Here is a 23,670-nt window from a genome sequence, read left to right as displayed (position 1 = left end):
AGAATGCTAAAAAACTTATGACACAGCATACATTAGAAACATTCAATATTGACATGCATATCATGCTTAATGGTGATCTTAAATTAAATTTGCAATACGGCTTGGAGTTTCAGAATAACGGCACTTGCTGCAAACAAGTTACCCACTGCAATAGTGTCTGCCTTTCAAACAAATGCCAGCAAAACCTTTATTGTACAAGACACAACCATGTCAAGTATAACCCCACACTATACTTATGTTCTTCACAGAACACTTCTATTTAGGAAAGTACTAAGCACATAACACCTACTCATATTCCTAAAAGTGTTTCAGGATGTCCATGAAAGCATTTGATAGAGGCAGAAAACAGGAAGAGCACAAATATTTTACTCCCTGTTGTACACCGAGACCAATACAGTTGTAAATGTCATAGCCATCATGCCCTTGATAGACGTTCACACTGCACAAAAAGGCAGAACTTGGAAGCACAAGTACCTCCACAATTAAGAAAACCATTTTAGCTTGCAGTTAAACTCTTACTTTTCAGGTACCTAATTCTCAGGATATTTAATTTAAGCCCTATTAGAGTTTAAGCTAGATATTAATTATACAGATTGAGTGCACCATAATCTACCGTTTTAATCTTGCACAGAACAAAGTTCTGTTTGGGGTTCTATTTAGTATATCCCCTTTTAATGTTCAAGACAAATACTTACCCAATTAAGAGAAGAACTGCACAAATTGTGATGAATCCCAGAGTATATTTGAGTGCAGTTTTAATCTGCTGTGTATTAAAGAGAAAGTTAATATATTAACATAAAATAAATCCAAAGGGATTTGTCCAACAAGTTACGGCAAAAGCGTACTTAGCATAACAGGTGTTCTACAAAAGGACCTCCACAGAAAACATGAGTAGTTTTAGATACAAGTCAGAACTACACTTTCTTGAAGAGTCTCATAGCTTGAGAACTATGAACAATGACATTGAATTATGCTTCCATTATAAACTATGCAGTTGAGCAACTGTGGTCAGAAGCCAGGGTACATTCATTCAGTGCAAATACACTAAAAGAAAATTCTTATTACCAATTCTTTATATTATGGCTATGATTAGAAGCCTTTTTTCTCATGTTAAGGTTACAATTGAATAGAGGGGAAAATTACTATTATCCATGATTAAAAGATTCTTTAGGAAAAGTATTTTCATTTGAGAAGTTAGCACCTTACTCACATGCATTTATTGTATTCCCTGAAATGTCATGCATGTCAAAAATCTTCAGTGCATTACAAAAATAACCAAGTGCTAGCTTCAGGTAAATTACTGCTGCTTACTTCAAGAAAAAATGCAAATACTACACCAAGGAAGGTACTCAAATTTAGTGTCTCAGAATTAGTATAATCCTCCTGTCTCCTAGTTTAAATTTAAAGCCTGTTCATCATGTTTTCTATTCTAAGGAAAATCCCATAAGAAGTTTTAACTTCCTGTATATGAAATCAGGCTCAAAGGAATTTGTAGGAAGCTTAAAGCATTCACGGCAATACAGCTGTTAATTATCATCTCACTAAAATTTCATTTCATGCGAGACCACAGTGCTTAGAGTAGACTAAGTGTTATTAAGAGCTGCCTCAGTATTTTAAAGGAACTATAGTAATAGACTTAGAAATGCTATTGACATTGTAGTATTCAAGTTAAGCAATCATTTGTGCTTTCATTTTTGCCTGTATTCATGTCTTTTCACTGCTTGGTGCATTTGTGAGAGAGAACTTACTGAACATGTGTTGCCATCATCTTCTTCCTTCTCCTCATAATAGAAATAGACAAAGGGAATCCACAGAAAGACGCAGAACAGTATGATGGAGTACAAAGCTAGGAGAAAGAATTTAATTAAATTAAGAGACAAAGTTACATTGGCACTTCATTTACTGCATAGTAATTCAAAGGAAAGAATCAAACATTAGTGTTCTCTCATTCTAGCTCATTTCAAGCATTGCAAAGTTAATAAAATTTACTAGCTAGCATATGAACTATTACTGTTTTGTAAACTCCAAAGGACTTACAGAATTAACCCTTTCAGGTTAATGATTTCAGACCTATCTTCAATTCAGCAATGATAAAAAGACTAAAAGTAATCATCTGCACGCAGATGATATACAGGACTAACACACTGGAAGAGGTAGCATAGAGGAGAGTGAATAAAAGCAAGCTATGCTACCTAATAACAGAAGTTGTTCATAGAAGAGGTATATACAAAAATATAACAAATTTATAGCTACTTTGATCATTGGACTCCATTTCAGGGGATGTTGTAATATTAATGCAAGTACATTATAAATTGAAGACATGGTTCTGCTATTGATGACCTCAATTCACAAAAGAGAACAAGGTGCAGCAATGTAGTATCATCACTTGACTTTTTTTAAAGGAGGGACTAATTGGAGATTGCAACAGACGTTTATCTGAGTAGCCACTAAATTGAAACAATCATACCATCATATTACTTTGATGCACAGGTGATCTTAAGAGACTTTAAACCAGCTCGTTTAACATAAGTGAAGAGTTAAACTAACACATAAGTGTCTTCACAAATACTAACTGGCAAGTTTGAAGACATTAAGAAAGCTAATCAAAATCAGTAGACTGTTTAGACAGTGATTCATATATCACTGGGAGGAGACCAATTTCAGATCAAGAATTTCAAGTTTAAATCTTCTGATCTCTGCATTCTAACAGGTTACACACTTTTTAGGACATCATTATTTAGCAAAATCCTTCAAGCCTTCAAAATATCTTAATACTGTGATCATTTCAGAAGTCTATTAGGAAACTAAAAAAACTGTCAAGCAGTATGTACACTATTTGCACCCCACAAGAAAGGTATCCTAGAATAGTTAACCAAGTCCTCAAAATGTTAAAAGTAGCACACAACCAAGATTGCTTGTGCCAGCACAAAATCACCCTTTTGAGTGGTTAAGTAAAGATACCCAGAACCACACAAATCCTGTGACCTTTGGCTATTTTTAATCTTTGCCTCATTTTGCAGATCTAATTAGTGCCTTTCCACCACTAACCAATATAATCGTACCTAACTTAAGCTTGTGGCCTCTTATCTTCTTAGCTAATGCATTCCTTACAGTATCCATGTGTTTCAAAGATATCTACCTCAGCATTTTTACTAACAGTGGTGTAGAAGCCAAATAAAGTATCAACACCTAGAACCTAAATATGAATGAGAAATTATTTCTAAACAGAATTAATTCTTTGGAAAAATATTTCAAAGTGTTAGTGGTATCTACTGTTTAGAGTGCCGAGTTAGTATGGCAGCATAACAAACAGAACAAGTTCTTGGTTAGTTCATAAACTTTCCCACATTTGCCAAGAGCATAAACTTCAGGGCTCAAAGACGTCTTAAAACTTCAAACTCTGAAATGTAGCATTCTTAGACCTTTTAGAGCAGTACTCAAACTGCTTCAATATTGTGAATGCTTTCACAAATCAAGCCTCTCTAATCCAAAATCTGCTTTTTTTTTAGACTAGTCCTAAATCCACACTGCACTGTGCCAGTAAATTAGGCAAATTACATGCCTCATTAATCAAAGATCAGAATAATCAGCCCATAGAGGTCACTGCAAGCACAGAAAACATTCTTGCTTCCAAGTTTTACTATATTAACTTGAGCATACCTTACTAATATGAGGTACACCCATAGCTCATTAAATAATGGGACTGATCCATGTTTCTTTCAAGGGCATAAAGGAACAGATACTCAAATTCAAGGGAGTATCTATGATTCATGTGAAATAAGGTTACCATTGACCACTACACCAATCAAACATTGGTATTACCTAAATGCTGTTGCTGCAGTAACTGAATTCAATTTTAAGAGAAAAGCTCAAGCTTCTGACACTAAACTTAGTTTTTTGAATTTAAGCCACTGGTGTTCAGTTACTAAACACATAGCTAATCTATATCTTGAATGTTTTACATAGTACATTTTATTGTTATATTACAAAACTATAAATCATTTCCTTTCTGAAGACCCTTTCCTGACACTTTCCTGTAATTCTTCATACTAATGTCCAGTTTTCTAAGTTTTTCTGATCCGCGACAGTGTATTACCAGAGGACTACTCTCAATGGCTACTGACAATCCGCTACACTTATCAACTGAACTTTTTGTTGAATTGTCTTATTCAACTGGATTGAAGCTGTTGAATTGATGTATAGTTTGTCCAGCCTTCACCAGGTTTTGAAAAAACTTTCATTGCACAAGGACCTGAACAGCACACAATAAGTCAAGTAAGCAAAGTTTTCAACTCTGTTCAAGAAACACTACCAAAAATATTATTTTCACATACTGCTATTAACATCACTGTATTCAGCTTTTAAAGGACTGTCAAGTGTTTGGCAACTGACTTGTCAAAGAGTTTTGGAAATACGTCTCACTATCTTCAAATCATCTATTCCAAGCTTCCAGGCTGACTAGAGTGGTGCCTCTCAACTGAAATGGTGAATTATCAAGCTTAAACCATTACAGTAAAGCTTAAGTCAAAGGCAGTTCTAAAAAAACCTTTAGAGAAGTTAAAACAGTTCAATGCCATGACCATGTGAATACCTAGAGGAGTTTGTGTGCCAAATAAGTGGCTGAATTTAAGTATTTTTACATGTCAGATCTGACTTCCACAGTAACAGCAGTCAGAAAAATTACTACACTAGATACCCAAACCCACCATTTCAGTAATACATTGTAATATGCAAATTGTTCATGTAAAACCAGATCAAAGACCCATCAAAACAAGGAATTTTCCTTCAGTAAGAATTAACTTTATTGAACTAGGCATTGTTACCAACAGTTCTATTCCAATTTCTTCAAACTCATTTCCTTTTCCACATCAAATGGCTTGCAGGATAACATTGTTTAGGATATTGTTTGCATTCTGGAGTATTTAAATCAAGTTTAGATGCAATTCTAAGCAGCTCTAAATAGAATAAAGCTCTTGACATTCACCCTCAGTTTCATACCTTTGATGTTAATATCTGTAAGCTTCTCTTCATTGTCAGTGTAAACAAAGCAAATGACTATCCAGCTTAGCCTTACCAAAAGGTTAAATAACTGTACTTTCTGGGAAGTCATAGTTAACTCAATCCAACCCGCAAGTTCTTGCCAGGAACATTATCAAATTAAGAAAAAAATCCATAGAGTTTAACAATATGTCATGTCAGCAGGAAAACAATAGGGAAGAGTTTAGCCTAGATTTTTTACAAACTAATGTAGTGGAGTGTTGAATCCTGTAGAAAATGCAGTAAAGCAGAGCATGATGAAGGATGGAACCTTTTAAAGATCCCACTAAGCTCTCTTATGTCAAGCCAACTCCTTTGTAATTTGAAGCTAAGCATTACCCACCTCCCATTCTATACTCTTCCCTCAATTATCAAACCAAAATGCTTTAACTGACTGAAAGCCTACTTGGTAGCAATTGAGTTATTTTTTTAGTAATTACCTGAGTAGCCAAAATCAACTCTGAAGGAAAGTAAAGTCAGCCAAGTATCAGAAAATGCCACTCAACTTCTTGGAGAGCAAGAGGTAGTTTGGTCTTTATTTCAAAAAGCCAAGCCACATCTGACTAAAGATATATTTATTTTCAAATTAGCAAGATGAGGTAAGAGAGTTAGTTTCAGATAATACTGCTAAACTAATTAAAACTTATCTAAAAGCTTATTAGCAAGCTATAAGAAATACCTGCCTAGCCAGTCCCACACTATCTACAGAAGCATGTTAAAGATGGATTCCCATGGTTTAGCCTCATTCCAGAGCACATAAAATTAATGCCTTTTACATAAAAGTCCATCACCTCAAGCCCTACACCTTCTTAAAAAAAGACTGACTTGGCTATTAAACTAGTGGAAGGGTCTAATAAGGTATATGTCTGCAAGCCTTTACTAATAAAACAACCTTCCATTTCTGCAGTTTTCAACACATATTTGGAAAAAATTTAACAGTCCTGTAAAAAATCAGTGCAGAATGCAAAAGTGCAGTCAGACCAATGGTTCATCAAGCCCAGTACTGTCCTCTCAATGGTGGCAAAAGAAAGAGGTATTTGGAGAAAGCATGCAAGCCTGGTCACTTCCTGCAGCTTCAGCCTTTAGGACTCCCCAGACAGCCATCACCAGAGCATCCCAGCCTATTCCCTTTTCCTACTCAAAATTAGTCCGTTTCAAGGAGGCAAATGACATTAAAAAGCTAACAGCAAAGCTGATGCTGTTGTGGTACTACTGATAAGCAGCTACAGTATACTTAGAGCAGTAGTAAGTGTAACTGGATATTGAAGACTCGACTCATCCTGCTCGGTCAGTTATTTCTGTGGAAAAGCTTTCAATTTTCACCCTCATCTAAAAAAATACAGTTAGGTCAGATTTTTCTTTACCACATTTGGCTTGGTCTTCAACTAAACTAAATCCCTCAAGCTGAAACTCAGCATGTGAAGTATACCACAGGAATCGCTTCTAGAATCACGTCTCCCCTACCCCACAACCCATTGACTCTTAAAGCATGGGCAAAAGCCACACTACAGAGCTAGATCACGTTTCCATGTTAAAGATTAAATACATGTTTTTTCCTGTGAGTTCAAGGCTGCGTAAGGGTAGCCAAAATATTCAGACATAACTATTTACTTCTGAACATAAGCACCTGAGAAGCAGACCATAAAGCACATCAGCATTCCACACCAATAACAAAAGAAAAACCTGACTCTTATTTACTTGACCACAGTAGTCAGATACTGAAATGCCTTCATCAGTAAGCATTAAGAGACAAGTCATATCTGGTCCAAGGAGGGGTCCCACTTCCCCCTCTCCACCATCCACCTGTCATTAGAACTTTTCTTTGCACCAGCTCCAGTGTTTGCTAGACCTTGTGCTGGGCCACCTTAATGCACCCCACTGGTTGTTAGATTTGTGGCTCTCTTCAATCTTGCAGCATAGGTGGCCAGCAGTACCTTGGGCTGCATTAGGAAAGTGTCACCACCAGATGGAGGAAGGTAATTATTTACCTTGACTCAATGTGGTCTCACCAGCACTTCAGAATTGGAATGCTGTGTCCAACTCTGGGCTCCCCAGCACAAGAGACACATATACTGGAGAGTCCAGCAAAGAGCAACAACAATTAAGGGCTTGAGTATCGGAGAGAGCTGGGACTGTTCAGCCTGAAGAAGGCTTTGGGAAGGATCTTATCCAAGTGTATAAATACTTGTGTGGGACTGAAGACTGCGGCAGACTTCTCAGTGGTGCCCAGGGAAAGTACAAAAAGGCAATGTGCACAAACTGAAATACAGGAATTTCCATTTAAACAAGAACTTTTATTCTGCCTGCAGTCAGAAACTAGAATAGGCTACTCAAAGACATAGAGTTTCCGTTTGTGGCGATACTCAGAATCCAACTGGACACTGGCACAAATGAGCTGCTGTGAATAGGGAGTATATTGAACTAGATTATCTCCAGAGTTCCCTTTCCAACCTCAGCACTCCTATGAGTCAAAGTTTCTGAGCAAGTTTCTATCAATTTTGAAATTTGGGTTAGCACACCACCAGCATCCACCAAATGCCAGCAATGGCTCAAGCAGGAGGGCAAAAGGCACACTAACATGCTGCTGGAAACAGGACCCCTTCTAGCACAAATAGTGCACTTATATTCCAAGACAGCATCTAGCTTTAATACTTAAGTGATACTTACCACACTATTTAAGCTATTGACTAAAAAAATTGAGCCAAGTTAATTCCAGGTGCAGCTAAAGCTTTGTTTGTGCCAACTTAATTGTTCAAGTCAGCAGACCTGTAGAGCTATAATGGTTCTCCTTGAGGGTTCTTCAGTGAAGACCTTGGGAAATCCCCACGTAGAGACTAATACCTTCAGGCAGTTCACAAGCCTGTCAGGTAGTCATCTCCACCTAAAATAGGGAACATTCAACTTGGGTTGCAGTTTTCCGTCCCACAGGCATTATTTGAAGGTATTAAATAGTCACGATTCCTTCAAATTTATGCTTTAGTAAAAGAACTGAAGTTCTCAGCCAATGCTGACTTGTAGCAGATGTTTGGTATTAAAAGCTTTAAGCTCTAATAGCATACTCTGTATCAACTCTGAGACAGGATCTGCACACATAACAAAATTCAGCATGAGACTCATTCCAGAATTTTCCACCCATCATGAATGCTCTGCTGATACTTAGCCCTTAAGCTCACCTTAAATGTGCTCTTTAGAAGTTACGGGCTTTCAGTGCCTTTCAAGACAAGATTTGATATTACAACTTGAGGGTAACTTTATTTACATGTAGTAGTATAAACTCCAACTTACATTTACTGTCACAGCAGCTTTGCTATTTGCTCTATTGAAAAACCTTGTTACCATAGTAATTTTATATGACTGGAACACAAAAAAATGAACTTAAAAGCAGCTTTGCATTTGCTTTTCCCAAGCAAAATCATTCCACGACAGATCATCTTGTTCATCTATCAGGTGAAGTCTTAAAACTGCCTGTGAGAATTTAGTTAGACAGGAGACCGATCATCTGGTTTTTGATTTTTATTTTTCAGAACTTACAAAAAAGGAAGAGCAGCACCTTTCATCAGCTCATATAAGTTAGTTACCCAAGAGCAAGCATCTAATTGCCTGTTTTTCTGCCCACTAAAAGGGCTGTTTATTCCCTGGAAAGCTAACCTTCAAACTCAAAGGTCTTGCAGCAGCAAACAGCCAGTCAACCAAGTAACAAAGATATTCCCTTCCCCCTAACTCTCCTGTGACCTTGTGGTATGACACACTGTCCCAGCTTTCATTATTGCACTTCTGTGGACTTTAGTTTTAAATCAGAGACTGTGTTTTGCTCTAGTTCAGAGGTGAAACTTTTGTTTCAAAACATTTTTCTGTGTTGTATCAGAAGCTTGAAGCACTACCACTGGAAAAGTGCTTCATTGTATAGCCAGTACAAAAATGGTTCCTGCTGCCACGGAGTTTAAGTAATCTTCAGCAAGAATTCCTTGGTAAGGTTTGTTTTAAAGATGTTTGTCAGAGAGCGATTCTTATCTCAAGTCAAAATGACTCGTTTTCTGCTGGTTTGCACCATAGCAATATAAAGACACCTTAACTATGAGAAAGTTCAACCTAGTAGTAGTCCTCAAGTAAATTATAGCTATGGTCCCTTTATTATGTTTTGACTTGTTTTTTTCCTCCTAGTAGTACACAAGGGCAACTAGGAACAAAGAAGAGCTAAACACAGTAGGTAGAAGGAACCAAAATATCTTCAAGAACTGGGAAGATTTCAAACAGAGTATGAGATCAGTATAATCCCTCAAACCCCTTTGAGAGACTACAGGAGGCTCAAGAATATTATATGATCAGAAGTCTCTTCCAGATGGTATCATATACTGGTGCATTGCATAACATCAATACTAAGTTGATTAAAACAATGCTTTGTTATATACTCTCTCACTTCTCCTGCTCAGAACTCAGAAACTACTTCAGAAAGCCCAAGATGAGTGTTTCTTCCCAAATATATTATCATCACCACATCTACTAAAAATTTCTTAAAACCATTTTTCATCAAGACAAGAACAGACATCTTGTTTTCCCAGTGAAAATTAAGGAATACAAAACAGTAGTGAATTTCAAGTCAGACACTTGTTTGAAGCAGAACAGTTAAAACAGTTCACCACAGTAAGTGTGAATACTATAACACTTTCAATTTATGTTATGGCACATTGCTTCTCAAAAATCACACCTGTTAGGAGAGTCTTTCTATAGACAACTCCACAATATTTGTCAAGTACAGCTATGCAAGTCTTCCACAGTATTTAGCATGTCTTCTCCTAGGACCAGACCTTGAAAAAAAAAAATGTAGCTGCATTTGATTTGCACCTACTAATTCCTAGAAGCCCAAGTCCTTGTGTCAAACACTTGCAGTGAGCAGACAAAACTCCATGCAAAAATCATACCAAGTATTATTTTTGGATAAACCCTTACTCAAGAACCTTTTTAACCTAGGAACCACCATACAATAACTGTTGCTGACTTAAGAAAATACTTCTATTTAAGAAAAAGAAATGGAAAGCCAGAAGTTTAGCACAGACTTAAAGCACAGCCAAAGAGATCCCCACAGAATTTAGCAGACAGTCCTTGCCATGCAATAGTTGAGACACTTAACACATGCAGTTCAAGAGATCTCAGTCTACCTCACAGGAAGGCCAAGATCTACCAGTGACATCCTTTCACAAAACTTTACCAAAGGACACTGAACATCAAGCTGACTCCAACAGGTAGTATTTACTTACTAGAGGAAGAGGAGCTCCAGGACACAGCTCCAGGCTACTGTCAATTGTTTCAGCCTGATTCTTTGTGGTACAGAGGAAACTGTTGTTGGACAGTTTCCAATTATAAACCCTGCTGAAAAGTGTTTTCCTTCCAAATGCAAGCTGACATGCTGTTTTAGAGCATCTGCCAACCACTGATCATTCTTCAATCACTCAAGTACTGGCAGACACATTCTACTACCGTTGGTTTTATGAGAATTAAGAGACTTAGCCACTATGGCTTCAAAGCAATCAGTAGACTGGTTTCCTAAGTAAAGCTTTTAGGCTACTGAAGTCCCACTTCAAAATACAGTTATTTCAAGCTTCATTCTGAAAGCTACCTCATTTACCATTCTACAAAGCCATTTCAAGCTTCATTCTGAAAGCTACCTCATTTACCATTCTACAAAGCCATTCTACTTTTGTATCAGTCTAGCCAAGAAACCAGCTGGGTATGAGAGAGAGAACATTGTTTGTTGAGAGGAATGACTTTGTAAAAAAAAAAAAAAAGGCAGCTCTTCTACATTTATTGATGGCTTTCTCAGTAAATTGCAATACAGGTAGTAAAGTAATTCTTAATATTCTAAAACATCAGTTAAACCACGGCCTCTAAATTTTTGCTACAATTAGAAGTGACTTGGATTGAAGGGCAGTGGCATACACATACCAATTATTCATACTATAAGTTGCCAATATAGCTACAGGAGGCAAGTAAGAACTATACAGTTACCACTGCATTTTCAGTAGAGATAATGAAGTACTAGTATTCATGTCCTTAAGCACAAGAGGAGATTTCAGTTCTGCTCATCCTGTTTATTTAAAAAAACATACCAAGACCAAATACTTTTTTATAAGAGGGTATGAGCAGGAAAAAAATGTAATAGTATTACGGACTACAAGAGTTAACTTATTCCTTTCTCAGCTTTCATGTCACTATGCTGTGCAACAGCAGCAGGGGACTAGACCTAGTGATGCAGGAGAGCCATTAAGTTATATTTTTCAGAAGACTACATCATTCCTATATAAAAATAAGTTACCTATTACTGTTTACTTCAATGTAGCTCCAGTTATAAAAATGTGCATTAATTCCTCAAATTAAGATCACAAAAAATAAAAATGCTTTTAAAACCATCTTTAGATCTCTACCACCATCTGGAGGATATGCTATGAAATAAAACGTTAGTCCTACACTATTTCAAGTAGACCTGTCCAGACAGGCTAAAAACAAAAGCAGTTTTTCAGGTTTAAGCTCAAATCTGTTCCAAAAATTAGTTCAGGATTTACCAAGAGACATCTTGCTTTAAAGAGAGACTCAGCTAGCCCAAAATATCTTATGGAAATTCATCCATCAGTCTCACAAATCTATAGAAAATGGTCCACAGAAGAGTTTGAAGACTGTTCCACATTAGGAGTTGTTAAATGCTTGGGCTGTTAAACAAGACCTTAGCAACCTAATAGAAGTGGAAAGCAAATACAAAGCAATTCCACTATCCTAAAGTGGAAGATAAACTAGTATTTAAGAAGTTCCTTTCTGAAAACAGAGAAGTTTCTTACTACTTTTGGCTTTAGGTTTCACTCAGCATGAAACTGCACATACTAGTTTCCGTTGCTATCACTGGCAGGCACGATAAGTATTCTGTAACTTAGCAAAAAAAGGCCACTATTTTAGAACCAATTATTTCCTGGTCTAAAACAAATATTCAAAACAACCAACCCATAGTCTTCCAAGAGAAAAAACTTCAAGTCTTAGGAAACATGACCAAAAGCAGGCAACTATCTCTGAGTTCGCACCATTGACCAAAGCAGGCATTTCACTCAAACTGTGATAAGCAGTACTCTTCTATAGCTACCTCTTACATACATTCATCAGTAGTAGAACTTTTCACAAGTTTCATAAGGACAACTAAAATAAACTGATCTAAAACTACAGAGGTTTGGTGAACAGTTATTTTAGATTTTATTTCAGTGAATTTTTTGCTTAGGATTACCCCTCTTGAACCAACTCTGTTATGCTCCTTTACAGTAGCTCTTACTTTGAACATGGTAGTTGCTGAATCTGAACACTTAAAACACAAGTGTTATAATTACAGTTGCACAAGCTTTATACATGATAGGCAAGTTTCACACTGCTGCATATGTTAAGTGACATAAAAGTTACAGCAAAACCACATGTTTCCCTTAATGGACCTCTAAATACACACACAGGAAACATGTAAACAGTAGATTATATGACAGAAGCCATTAGCCTTTTCATGGATTGGCCTTCAGTACATTTGTATTTTTAGGCAGCTCTTGAATATTAAAAAAAAAAAATCACTGAAGAGCACTAAATGTAAGACTGATGTTTAACCAAAAAGGGATAATCCCGTATGAGCCTTAAAAACTTCATGCCTTCACTTAAAGGTCCTATTAATTGAAAAGAAAATTAGAAGTTAAAAATACTTACTGTAGTATCCATAAAGTACAGTGTCTTCAATTTGTCTTGAAACATTAGCATCAGCCCAGTCCTAGTAATAAAGGATAGAAGCATTTAACATCAAATGAAAAAAAGAACACTTCATTCAATAGCATTCTTCCAGAACTGAAAAAACTGCTCCTCTCAAATGCCTAAGGAAAAGCATTAAGCACCCAGCTTGCCCATTTTAAGTGTTGGAATTTAAGTTAGAGATAATTCACCTAAGAAAGACAATTTCAGGGGACAGACACTGCAGTAGTATCACAGAATCACTAAGGTTGGAAAAGACCTGTAAGATCATCAAGTCCAACCATAAAAAAAACCACACCCACAAAAAACCAAAACCACCCACAAACCACAAAACACACCACAACCCACACCAAAACAACCCACCCACACCACACAGCACCATGCCCATCAAGCCCCGCTGCTTATACTCACTTTGGCTGTTCGCCTCATATTTAAAGTTTTTTTTCAGATTAAGAATCCTTAGTTACTATACATTATATTGTGAACACACAATTGAAATAAAATTATTAGTGAATATTATTTTTAGCAGTTAACAATTTACTTTTATTCTGTACTTAGTATTTAAGTGGCACTCCAAATAACTATTTTTATGAAACTGATTTTTGTTTTCCACACATGCAGCTACTGAGTCTGAAGCTCAATCTGAATAGTTTTTCAAAGTGTTTTGTAAAAGACAATTGGAGGTATGGTTATTTGCAGTTCTAACCCTTTTTTCTGGACTCTACACACTGCAGTAAACACTAAGCTTCAAAGTCAAGTCCTTGCAGAGACAAAGCTGTTCTCAAGATGAGTTTTCTACAAAACCCAACATAATAGGCTTGGAAGCAGCATGGTATATTAGAAAAGACTGCACAGACAACTAAGCTGTATGCATTGCCCAACCCAGTAGTTGGATGTATTGGGTTTAATTTTATAATTAACACAGTTACATCTGCTTTGCAACTCTTCAGAAAATATGCATGTGCAAAGCATTAATGGAAGGACCCAATCAAGTCAAGGATCCACTCATTTTGAAGTCAATAACTCTCAATCAAAAAAGGCACTAGTTTTATATCAGTAAGGCTGACACCGGGAATTGCTGAAAGAACAGCCCCAAAATCCCATTTGAGGCTGATATCCACATTACTGAATTTCATTCACAGAAATGGAACACAAACTAGAGTTTGTGAATATTGTCTAGAAAGAAAAGACAGATAATGAAGATAAAAATTTTCTAGACGCAACTCATTAGAAAGGGCAGAGTCAAATTTTATAAGCAGAATTTGCTTTGTTAGGACTTTGAATTAGGAAGAAAATTAATTCTGTACATATGGCCCTTTCTAAGGTATCAAACATCTATTTTTCAAGCATGTAAGTCTAGATACCAATAGTATATAAAGACCCACATTCTTCTGAGAATCTCTACAGTACTTCACTTCCTGTTACTACTCTGTTTGGCAACACTACAAGAGAATCACTCATTAAAGAACACAAACACATAGAGATATAGATACAAAAATGCTAATTCTAAAAAATTACTGGCTACAGAGTGCTAGCAAAGGTGCAAATGACTGGGCATACAGGAGTAAGTATAGGACAGTTTCATAAGGGAAGATTTTACAGACCAGAAAGCACTGAGTAGTTTTGGTAGCTCCTAAGCGTGTTATGCTAACGCCCACAGTAACTTGGTAACAGGGTCTCTTAAGATCATCATAGAATGGCTTGGGTTGGAAGGGACCTTCAAAGATCATCTAGTCCAATCCCCTGCCATGGGCGGGAACACCTTCCACTAGATCAGGTTGCTCAAAGCCCCATCCAGCCTGGCCTTGAACACTTCTAGGGAAGGGGCATCCACAACTCCTCTGGGCAACCTGTTCCAGAGTCTCACCACAAAAAAAAATTTTTCTTTACATCCAAACTAAGTCTACCCTCTTTCAGTTTAAAACTGTTGCTCCTTGTCCTGTCAAAACAGGCCCTGCTAAAAAGTTCCTCCATCTTTCTTATAAGCCCTCTCTGTATATTGAAAGGCTGCAATAAGGTCTCCCTGGAGCCTTCTCTTCTCCAGGCTGAACAACCCCAACTCTCTCAGCCTTTCTTCATAGGAGAGGTGTTCCAGCCCTCTCACCATTTTTGTGGCCCTACTCTAACAGCTCCATGTCTGTCTTATACTGTAGGCCAGAGTTGGACACAGTGCACATGATGTACACAGCATTTCTACCACTGAATAGCTACGACTAAAGTTTACATATACAGATGCAAGGGTACTTAGACATAAGAATGACAAATAGCTTTTTATTATGCTCAGTTGTAGCTTACAATCTTTTATTTTTATTAGCTATCCATCCAGTTTAAGCCATCATCTCCTTTTTTCAGAAGTATGAGCCTTTACTTTTTAGTTTGATCAAGACTTAAATTACATGAATATTTACGTTGCTTCAGAAAATAATACCCTAAACCAGGTATTTGAAAAAAGTTACTGGATTACTTGACACTATGCACACTAGAAGAGCTTAGACACTAACTGTAGGCCAATCTTGAGTTTCTGGCCTAAGCACTGAAGCTCTTTACATAATAATACCAAAGGGCAGATTGTTTTCCTGAAGTTCCTATCTAAAAAGTTGCACGCTCATCAAGAAGCCATAATTCTTAACAGAAATTAGTAGAGTAATATATCTCACCACAGAAATGCAGGAGACCAGTCCATGGGTGTTAGGATTTAGATCCTGCAACTCCCCAGATATGAGAGCATTGATATGCCTTATTTGAACAAGAGCAAAAATTGATCTTTTTCAGAACTGCATCACTCAGTCCTGGGGAACTGTTCAGAGACTAGAAGTGAAAAATACAGCTCTAGCTACATTTGTAACTGCACCCAGACAGAAGGCTGAAGTCAAGTTCTTGCCCCCATCCCTTTTTTCTTCTCCTTGAGAACTATTCGTTTAAAAGAAGCTAAATGTTTTGTAACTTGATCATTGGCAGACAAACTCAGACATTGAATCCAGAGGTCCAAGCCTGCCTGTACAGCTTAAACATATTCCAGAACTGTTAAAGTCTTGTGGGATCCACTCTACATGTAGTCAAGATCAAGAAAGTAGTTATCCAGAAGCAAAATTCTTGAAAAGCTAGCAATTTTGGAGACATGCCAATATAATTGAATTGGTGAGAAAAGAAAAGATCCAGTACTGTCAAAGCTCCTTTCAATTTCTATGTATTGGCTTTTTTCAAACTGGTAAGCTCAAGGCCTTCCAGTTGTTGTAAAGATGCACGCACTAATACAGAGCATATGAGAAATGCAAGTGACCATACTCCTTAAGACCGCACACAATAAGACTTAAAGAAGTTTAACACTTGGTTTAGGCAGATCTGAGAACTGCCTAAACTCTCATGGAATATGGGCTTGATGACACACCATAAACACTTCATTTTTCTACTATCTCAGAATATCAGCACCACTTTCCTTCACATTACTATATTAAGACTTCCAGTAGGCCACTTTACATGAAGCTTTTCAAGTTCACTGTCTGAAATAAATTAGATTATCATCCAACTGGAATTTGAATAGGAAAGTATACATGCATTTTGTCATCTAATCAGCAAAAAGAAAGGATGAAAAATATTTTAGCGGAAGGGACAGAAGCAACACCTTAAGTTAAGTTGTCTGTGAGGCACACAATAAGCCCAGTCTTTGAAGACTGTCAGGCTCAAGCCTAACAGCGTTTCAACTGAAAGATCTCCAGGCATTTGTATGAAAATACACCACAAAGAATTTGATCATAGTAAGTTAAGAATACATACACAGACTATTCAAGTGTTTAAATTGCCTAGTGTTAAAAATTAAGGAAATGCATTGCTTTAATTATGCCTAAGGGAAAAGCAAGACTGAACTGAACAGGTGGCACTATTTACCTCACATATTTGAAAAATGTCTCTCCTATAAGCAATGGAGACATTCAAAGAATGTCTCCAAGAATAAGCAAGAAAAGCAACAGTAAGACCTGAAGTTTAAGTGGCACAGCCACTTCGTAGAAAGAGGTAGCTAGTTACTGAAATACAACAGGGCTTAACTGCCAAAAAAACCTGCTTCTCCTCCAACTCCAGAAAAACATTAATAACATTTATAACAGAATACAGATGTAGAACTTGAAAACATTGTAATTGCTTTTCATTTTGTTGCTCAAATTGTGTACAGAACCAGAGTAATATACTAGGAAACATACATTACAGCATATTGAAGTATGAGACTTTATCTTGCATTAAAAGATGTAAAGATGTGCACATTTCACCATTGTGTACATGTGCCTGCGCTTATAAGCTTTGCATTACTCTGCACAAGAATCTGCAATGCACGCCAATTTAATAGTATATCTTGTCCATTATGTCAGCTGCTGAAGCCCCACATTTACAAAAACTAAAGGAGGTAAAAATCCTTATTCTTACTGGCGAATTATCCATATGCACCCATCATCAGCAACTCAAAAGCAGTAACCAGTTTATCTGAGCTGTTTCAAAAGCTAGTAGCACTGCTACCTATTGAGTGTCAGAGCTCTGACATTCTCAGCAGCAGTGCTGATATATCAAGTTGATAGTTATACGAGTTTACTGGATGACCACATCCAGGACTCAGTTGAGAACTCATCTGGACAGCCTCTAGATCTAGTCTGTGTTCTCCTCCACCCATTATGGCTCAAGCTTACAATATATACATCAAATACATTAGAAGCACAATAGATTTGAAAGGTGAGAATTCTTTACTGCCTTCAACAGCAGTTTAGGATGTGAAAACATGACCACAAATTCTCTTAAGATCTGAATAATTCAGGCACTCTGCACTGTTCTGCTGCACTTCATTCTGTTCTATGCAGTTTAGCAAGCATACATCATATCACCTTTGAAATACCTGTAACAGTGCACTGTATTGATAGTTAAGGGAATGAACAAATTGCAGAGATATGTGCAATAAATATGATTGCCTATATTAAGCTATTACTCTTAAGTATTCCTTAACACAAGCCATGTTGTAGGATTCGGGAAATTTAAATACAGTTACAAGCATAAAATGTAAATAGATTAGTACAATGTTGCTACATAAATAAGGGTATAAAAAAGGCAGTTTAAGACACTTCCAGTTCCCCTAAATGCTAAAACCAAAGCAAAGCTCCCTCAAAAGATTCATTTTTAGTTACATTGATAGAAAATCAGTTACGAAGAACACTTGCTTCCCCCAGTAACCATTGAGCAGAGTCTTCCTTCCCCCAACAACTGTGTCCAGTTAGTCACTTGTATTAGCATACTTCAACAGAACAGTACAATTCAAACTGTACAGGTAACTTCCCCACACAAAAGCAGTACAAGCTAATCTGACATTTTTGACCTTCCCTACTTTTTGGTGAGGGAAGGGCCATGAATTTCATTCTTTTGTCTCTACTAAAGGGGACATTTCTACTGTCACTGTTGGACCGTGCAAGAATTTCATGAGTACCCAGTGAAGATGCTCTCATTCTCCACAAGTGTACCTTAATAGAGCTTAAAGTGGTGTAACAATTCATGTTTCAGTATTTGTCATGTTTCATCAAGTGCAGATGAAACAGTCATTCTGCTGATTAGCCTCTCCCAAAGCTTAGCCAACAAAAGGAAGATACAATACCAAAGACTGGAGAGATGGTCATAGCATGGTTAGATATAAAGAAATTTCATGTCCAGGTCTCAGATGTTCCAGCCTGTTACTTCCAAAACAGGACAGAGCCAGGACTTTGACTGCCAGATGGAGAGTAACATCCAGAAACATGCATATCTCAGCCACATCTGGCTACCGTGAATACTTTAGCCAAGTATTGTTACTTCACAAGTAGTAATTCCTACTCAGGACAGGAAGCATGGTCTCAGTTGATAATGATTTATCAGCCAACACCTTTCTAGAATAAAAAAATCTGACATTTCTAGTGGTTCTGTACTATGAGCAGCTACATAAGGAGTTTCCTCCAAGATGCAAAAAATCTTAATAGAATGGCCTGCGAAAAGGATCTCCCATTAAACAGATGCTACTCCTTGAATCATTAAGGAGACAACTGGCTTTTAACAGCTCAGGCAGACACCCAAGGTTTGTGACATGTTCAGTCCAACCAGACTGAAAGAAATGCCCCTGGCTTTTTAACTTCATATAGTAGCAAGAATCCACACATTTCAACAAGAAAAACTCTCATCGTCTCCCTTGCCTTCTGCTGCATCAACAATAGATTAAAAGAGACAGCGTAGTGATGATAACATCCTTGTTTCAAGCAGTCATCCTGCTGCAAGACAGCATCAGCTATGTCTTAAATATTTATGAGACTTGTAGGTCAGACCCAGAGGTCTCGGGTTCCAGCAGCAATCTTAAGTCTTTAAGCTAGGGCGAGGTTCTCTGTTCCTAAGTGCTTGTTATAAATCAAACAAGCTTTCAGATCAAACAGATCAGATGCAACTGGATGTATTTGAAGTCCATTGCACAAACTAAAGCACTGTCAATGCAAACAGCCAAAACCTTCAGATAAAAGTGTTGCTGGTGAATATTATCAGGACTTCTTTTACAAGGTAATACTCAAGTTCTTTTGATTAGTACTAGAACCAAAAGCCTGCTTTCCTACTTAACAGCACTATGTATCAAAATAATCCCAGCCTGCAGAAAAGGTGTTGCTGCAATGAATTCTATTGTACATAAGAATAATGACCACTCAAGTCCCTGCACCACTGCTCCTCTCCTAAGTTCTACACAACTACTGTGCAAAACCTTCTAAAACCAAAACGGCTGAATTCACTCACTATAAAAGCTTTAAGATAATATTTACTAAGTCTCACAAAGTATGGTGAGAGACACCAACAGGTATCAAATGCCACAAGCCACTTGCTTATAGTAAGGAATAACTTGTCTTAATTAAGAGATGTATAAATAGCACATTAAATTTAATAGTCCTGTTGAAATGGACAAAACCTCAAGGTTAACAAAGGCCGACCAAGGTATACTATATGGCCCTCATCAAGGAATACACCTTGGAACACATGATGGAAAAGGGCTATGCAACGCTGTTTTAAGTGAATTCATCCAGAAAGCAGCATCATTTTGACAGTCTTCAGAGACAGGTAGTCTGCCTGGGCATTACACTTCAGACAATTAAACTAGTCCTTTTGGCCAGGACACATACCTCCTTCTGCCACTGAACACACAATTCACAATGAGAACTTTGAACCATCAGACTATGCCTTCAATTTAACCTCTGCTGTAGCAAACTCAGGCAGAAGCATGTTACAAGTTCATTCACAGAAAAACCTTAAGAATATCTACAAGTTGATAGTAGGATCAGATGCATTAAAAATGAACTGAAAGCCCACATGATAGCACCTCTTCCTTTTAAGTCAAGCATTCTTGACTTTCTCATCTCTCTTACACTGATACTGGGAATTACAGTTGGGAGGTAGCAGAAAAAAAGAGTACATACAGCAAAAAGAATTGTTTATCTAGGATCTGGATAACTGCCACTAGTCTTTTGGCATAAGCTCTGAAATCATCCAGCTAGGTTTTTTGATGAACTAATGATTTATCTACAGAGAATATTATCCACATCTGCTACCTGGATCTGCCTCAAAAATTCACTGAGAAGAATAATATAGTGAAGACTTAACTCACTCTGGCCATCCAAAACAAAAAAAAGATTCTTGCCAGAGTCACAGTCCTTCAGACCCCAGCATCAGATATAGGGCCTTGGAGGTGCTGGGTTTGAAAGAATGGTCCAAAAGAAGGGCAGTAGTCTCTTGGAAATATTCTGAGCCCAGTCCAGTCTGTCCTACTTGTGAACCAGTAGCAGAAAAGAAGCACATGTTACCCAGGACAGTGTTAAAAGCTTTAACAATTCATGAAGATCATTCATGATCAATTCACTAAGATGCTGTCAACCTCCTAACTTGACATTACTCCAAATTAGCAGTTAGGTGTAGGAAGTTACCAAATCAGTAAAGCTCTGTGTTTACATATAGTTTTTTATGTTCTGAGTGACTTCAGATCCACTCAACTTTATCAGGAAGGCCATGTTAATATTTCTGTACCACAATTTCAACACTTGTGTTGGATGAAATGTACGAATACCAGAAGATCTCACAATACTGCTGCAAAGCTAGAAACTCATTCACCTGAACCTTAAAAGAGAAGGAAGGATTCTTCTGCAAGGCAGTATGGAGCAATTTTATTTCAACAGGCTATCAGCAGCATCTACAAGCATTAGGAACTAAGCAGGACCAAGAAGCCTCACAAGCCTAGACAAAGATACTTTAAAGAAATAAAACCTTTACCACAAGCATGAAAGCTTGCTTTCAGGTACAATTTTTAAACAGAATCTACCCACCCCAACATATCACATCATGTGGCCATTAACAAAGAAATCTAGCTCAAGAAAAACACTATTTTAAGTACTCTAATTTTCCTTCTATTAATCCTACTTCCTTAATTAAGACTGCAGCAACTGCATGACCACACTTGGCCTCCTATTCTCCTCACAGGTTTGCTTCTCAAATCACGGAAGGCATACATTAACGAAATAGGTCTCCCTTGCAACAGAAAATTCTGCTTAGTACCCAGCAGACGTGCTTTTTTTCAGCTGGGCCTAGTTACACCATTGTTATTTCTCTAGCTAGCCAGGCTCAATATATTTCTTAATACTCAGTATTATTCTCATTGAACTGCTAGTATCAGGACACGTGAAAGGTCTCTTCCATCTTCTATATCCATTTTAATTCTGAACAAAAAAGGTCTGAAGATACAAACTTCTAACGATAACATTGAACAATAGCTTTATTTATTCTGTAGTACCACTGAGCAATAAACACAACAAAAATCACATCACAGCTCAATTCTAAAAAGCTTCTTATGAATTGCACTTACACAGGCACCAGCCAAAAGGCAGTGTATTGGCTGCAAGCTAGTTCTGAAGCGTTATCAAGGATCTGGCAGGACCTAGGTTTTCCTTTGGAAGTAGGACTGGAAGGGAATACAGTCTTTGAGTCTAGTGTGCAGGCATTTACCATCTGCCCACTTTTGTTTCAGGATCATCTCTTTTACTATATATCCAGGTAGGCTCCAAACCAAACCAAGCTATTATTCAAATTATTAATATGCTCCAGTTTAATTTGTTTTTAATGGTAGCATCCTCGCAAAGACACTGGGTCACTATCTTCAAGACCTCTCCTCAAAAACTAAAAAGGCCAATGCTTTAAGTATTGGGAAGAACTCTTACTTACAGTAATGCTTAGAGCAGACTACAGTGAGTATTCATCTCATTAAGAACTCATTTTGCACAGCAAAGCCCTACAGTTTAAGTTTATAAAAACAGTAGTTCAGTTAAGGCAGTGTCAGCCAAGAAGAGATACCTACTGTATTCCCCTCCGTCAAGGGTTTTTCCAGCTTTCCCTCTTTTAAAAAGTGCGTATTAACTCAGGCTTTACATTATAGGTAGATTAACACAGTAAATCTTTAAGTCTTAATGTTTCAGTACCAGAATACAAGAATGCTGACAAAAAAGACAATCAAAATAATCTTAAACTGCAAATGGGCAAGTCAGTCTGGTTTTGAACAAAGAGGCAACAAATTCTGTTCTACAATGCCCCATTATGATGTCCTAAAAAGCAACATTTAAGAAATTTATTTGTATCTTCAGGATGGTATACACATTCCTTTTAGCACAATAAAAGGAATGAACGTTTGGAAATGAGTAGAATATTGAAAATAAATAATAGAAGTGAAAACCAAAATCCAGTTCAAATAATAGAGCTCAGTGTTGCATTCACAGTACTAGTTCCCAGCTTTCCAAAAATCTCAGGCACTAGAACAGGTATTAGCATCGGTTTTAAACACTTTGATAACCCAAGAACATCCTCTTTCAACCCAAGTTCTTCTTGAAGAGAAAGTTAACATTTTTAAAAGTCCATACCTTAAATGTACCATTTTGGTTTTTCATATATGAAACCAAAAAGATGTCCACTGGTAGTAGTGCTGATGAGATAAGAGCAACTGCCAACGCAAAGATAGCTGTTATAGTAGAAATTACTTCACTTTCCCGCCGACTCTGATACTTGCGCACATAAACCCAGCAGAAAATTAGAATAGCCTGAAAGACACAGGGAAAGATAGTTACGAGTTGCGCAACAGGGACGTCAGAAAGCACGTACTGAAGTTAGACCCTGTCTCTTGGTATTGATGACTGGTATAGCATCCACGCACTTTTTACCCGAGCCACGAGCATCAGCGTCATACCACACACAACTCACTCCGTACCCTCGCTAAGATCATGAGCAACAAGAGCAGCACTCACACATGAAACAGGCTAAAACACAAACAAGCAGCGCTGATCACCCAGGCAGGATGGCAAGACGGCCCCGCACCCTCAGCTCTGGGCTCGACTGTGCCCTACGGCACCGCCGAGGCGTCGGCAGGAGCTGCAGGGAAGCGCTGGCTGCCGGGGCAGGCTGGGGGGACGCGGGCCGAGCGCGGAGGCCAGGCGGGAAGTCCGGAGCTGGAACAGCGAGGGGCCGAGGAAGTAGGTGCAGCCGGCCCGGACGGGCTAGCGGAGGGGAAGACAGAGATGCTGCCGGCCCTGGGAGGGGAAGGGGTGTGTGACCGGGGCAGCCGCGCGGGCCGGCCGAGCCCCGGCCGCGGGAGACCCGCCTCTCACCAGCAGCGCCAGGCCGAAGAGGCACCATCCCGTCAGCAGCTCGGAGGCGGCCGCGGCCATCTTCGCTTCCGTCAGCAACGGCGCGCCCGCCCCCCTGAGGCGGGGACTTTTAACGGGGCGGGCATCACGTCACCATGGGGACCGTACCTAACAACTGCCGGGCGCGCGGCAGAGTGTGCCGTCATGCGCCTGTAACAGCTTTCGC

General features: G+C 38.1%; 1 protein-coding gene across 2 annotated transcripts in view; it reads right to left on the bottom strand.

Annotated features, from left to right (window-relative positions):
- Nucleotides 1-23,525, bottom strand: part of LMBRD1 (LMBR1 domain containing 1) — an 88,192-nt gene extending 64,667 nt beyond the window's left edge. The window contains exons 1-5 of one of the 2 annotated variants that reach the window (XM_059832972.1): nucleotides 23,466-23,525; nucleotides 22,725-22,901; nucleotides 12,757-12,817; nucleotides 1,749-1,846; nucleotides 696-763 (exon numbers count right to left, since the gene is read on the bottom strand). In XM_059832972.1, the coding sequence (XP_059688955.1) occupies nucleotides 696-763; nucleotides 1,749-1,846; nucleotides 12,757-12,817; nucleotides 22,725-22,901; nucleotides 23,466-23,525 (464 nt within the window). Of the gene's footprint in view, nucleotides 1-695; nucleotides 764-1,748; nucleotides 1,847-12,756; nucleotides 12,818-22,724; nucleotides 22,902-23,465 lie in introns of those variants that run through there. The other variant, XM_059832979.1, reaches the window with a different exon arrangement.
- Between the last annotated feature and the right edge of the window lie 145 nt (nucleotides 23,526-23,670).

Source organism: Gavia stellata, chromosome 2, assembly GCF_030936135.1.
Source record: "Gavia stellata isolate bGavSte3 chromosome 2, bGavSte3.hap2, whole genome shotgun sequence".
NCBI classification, from domain to species: Eukaryota; Metazoa; Chordata; class Aves; order Gaviiformes; family Gaviidae; genus Gavia; species Gavia stellata.
The sequence above is the reverse complement of the archived record's forward strand: the minus strand, read 5'-3'. Positions and strand labels throughout refer to the sequence as shown.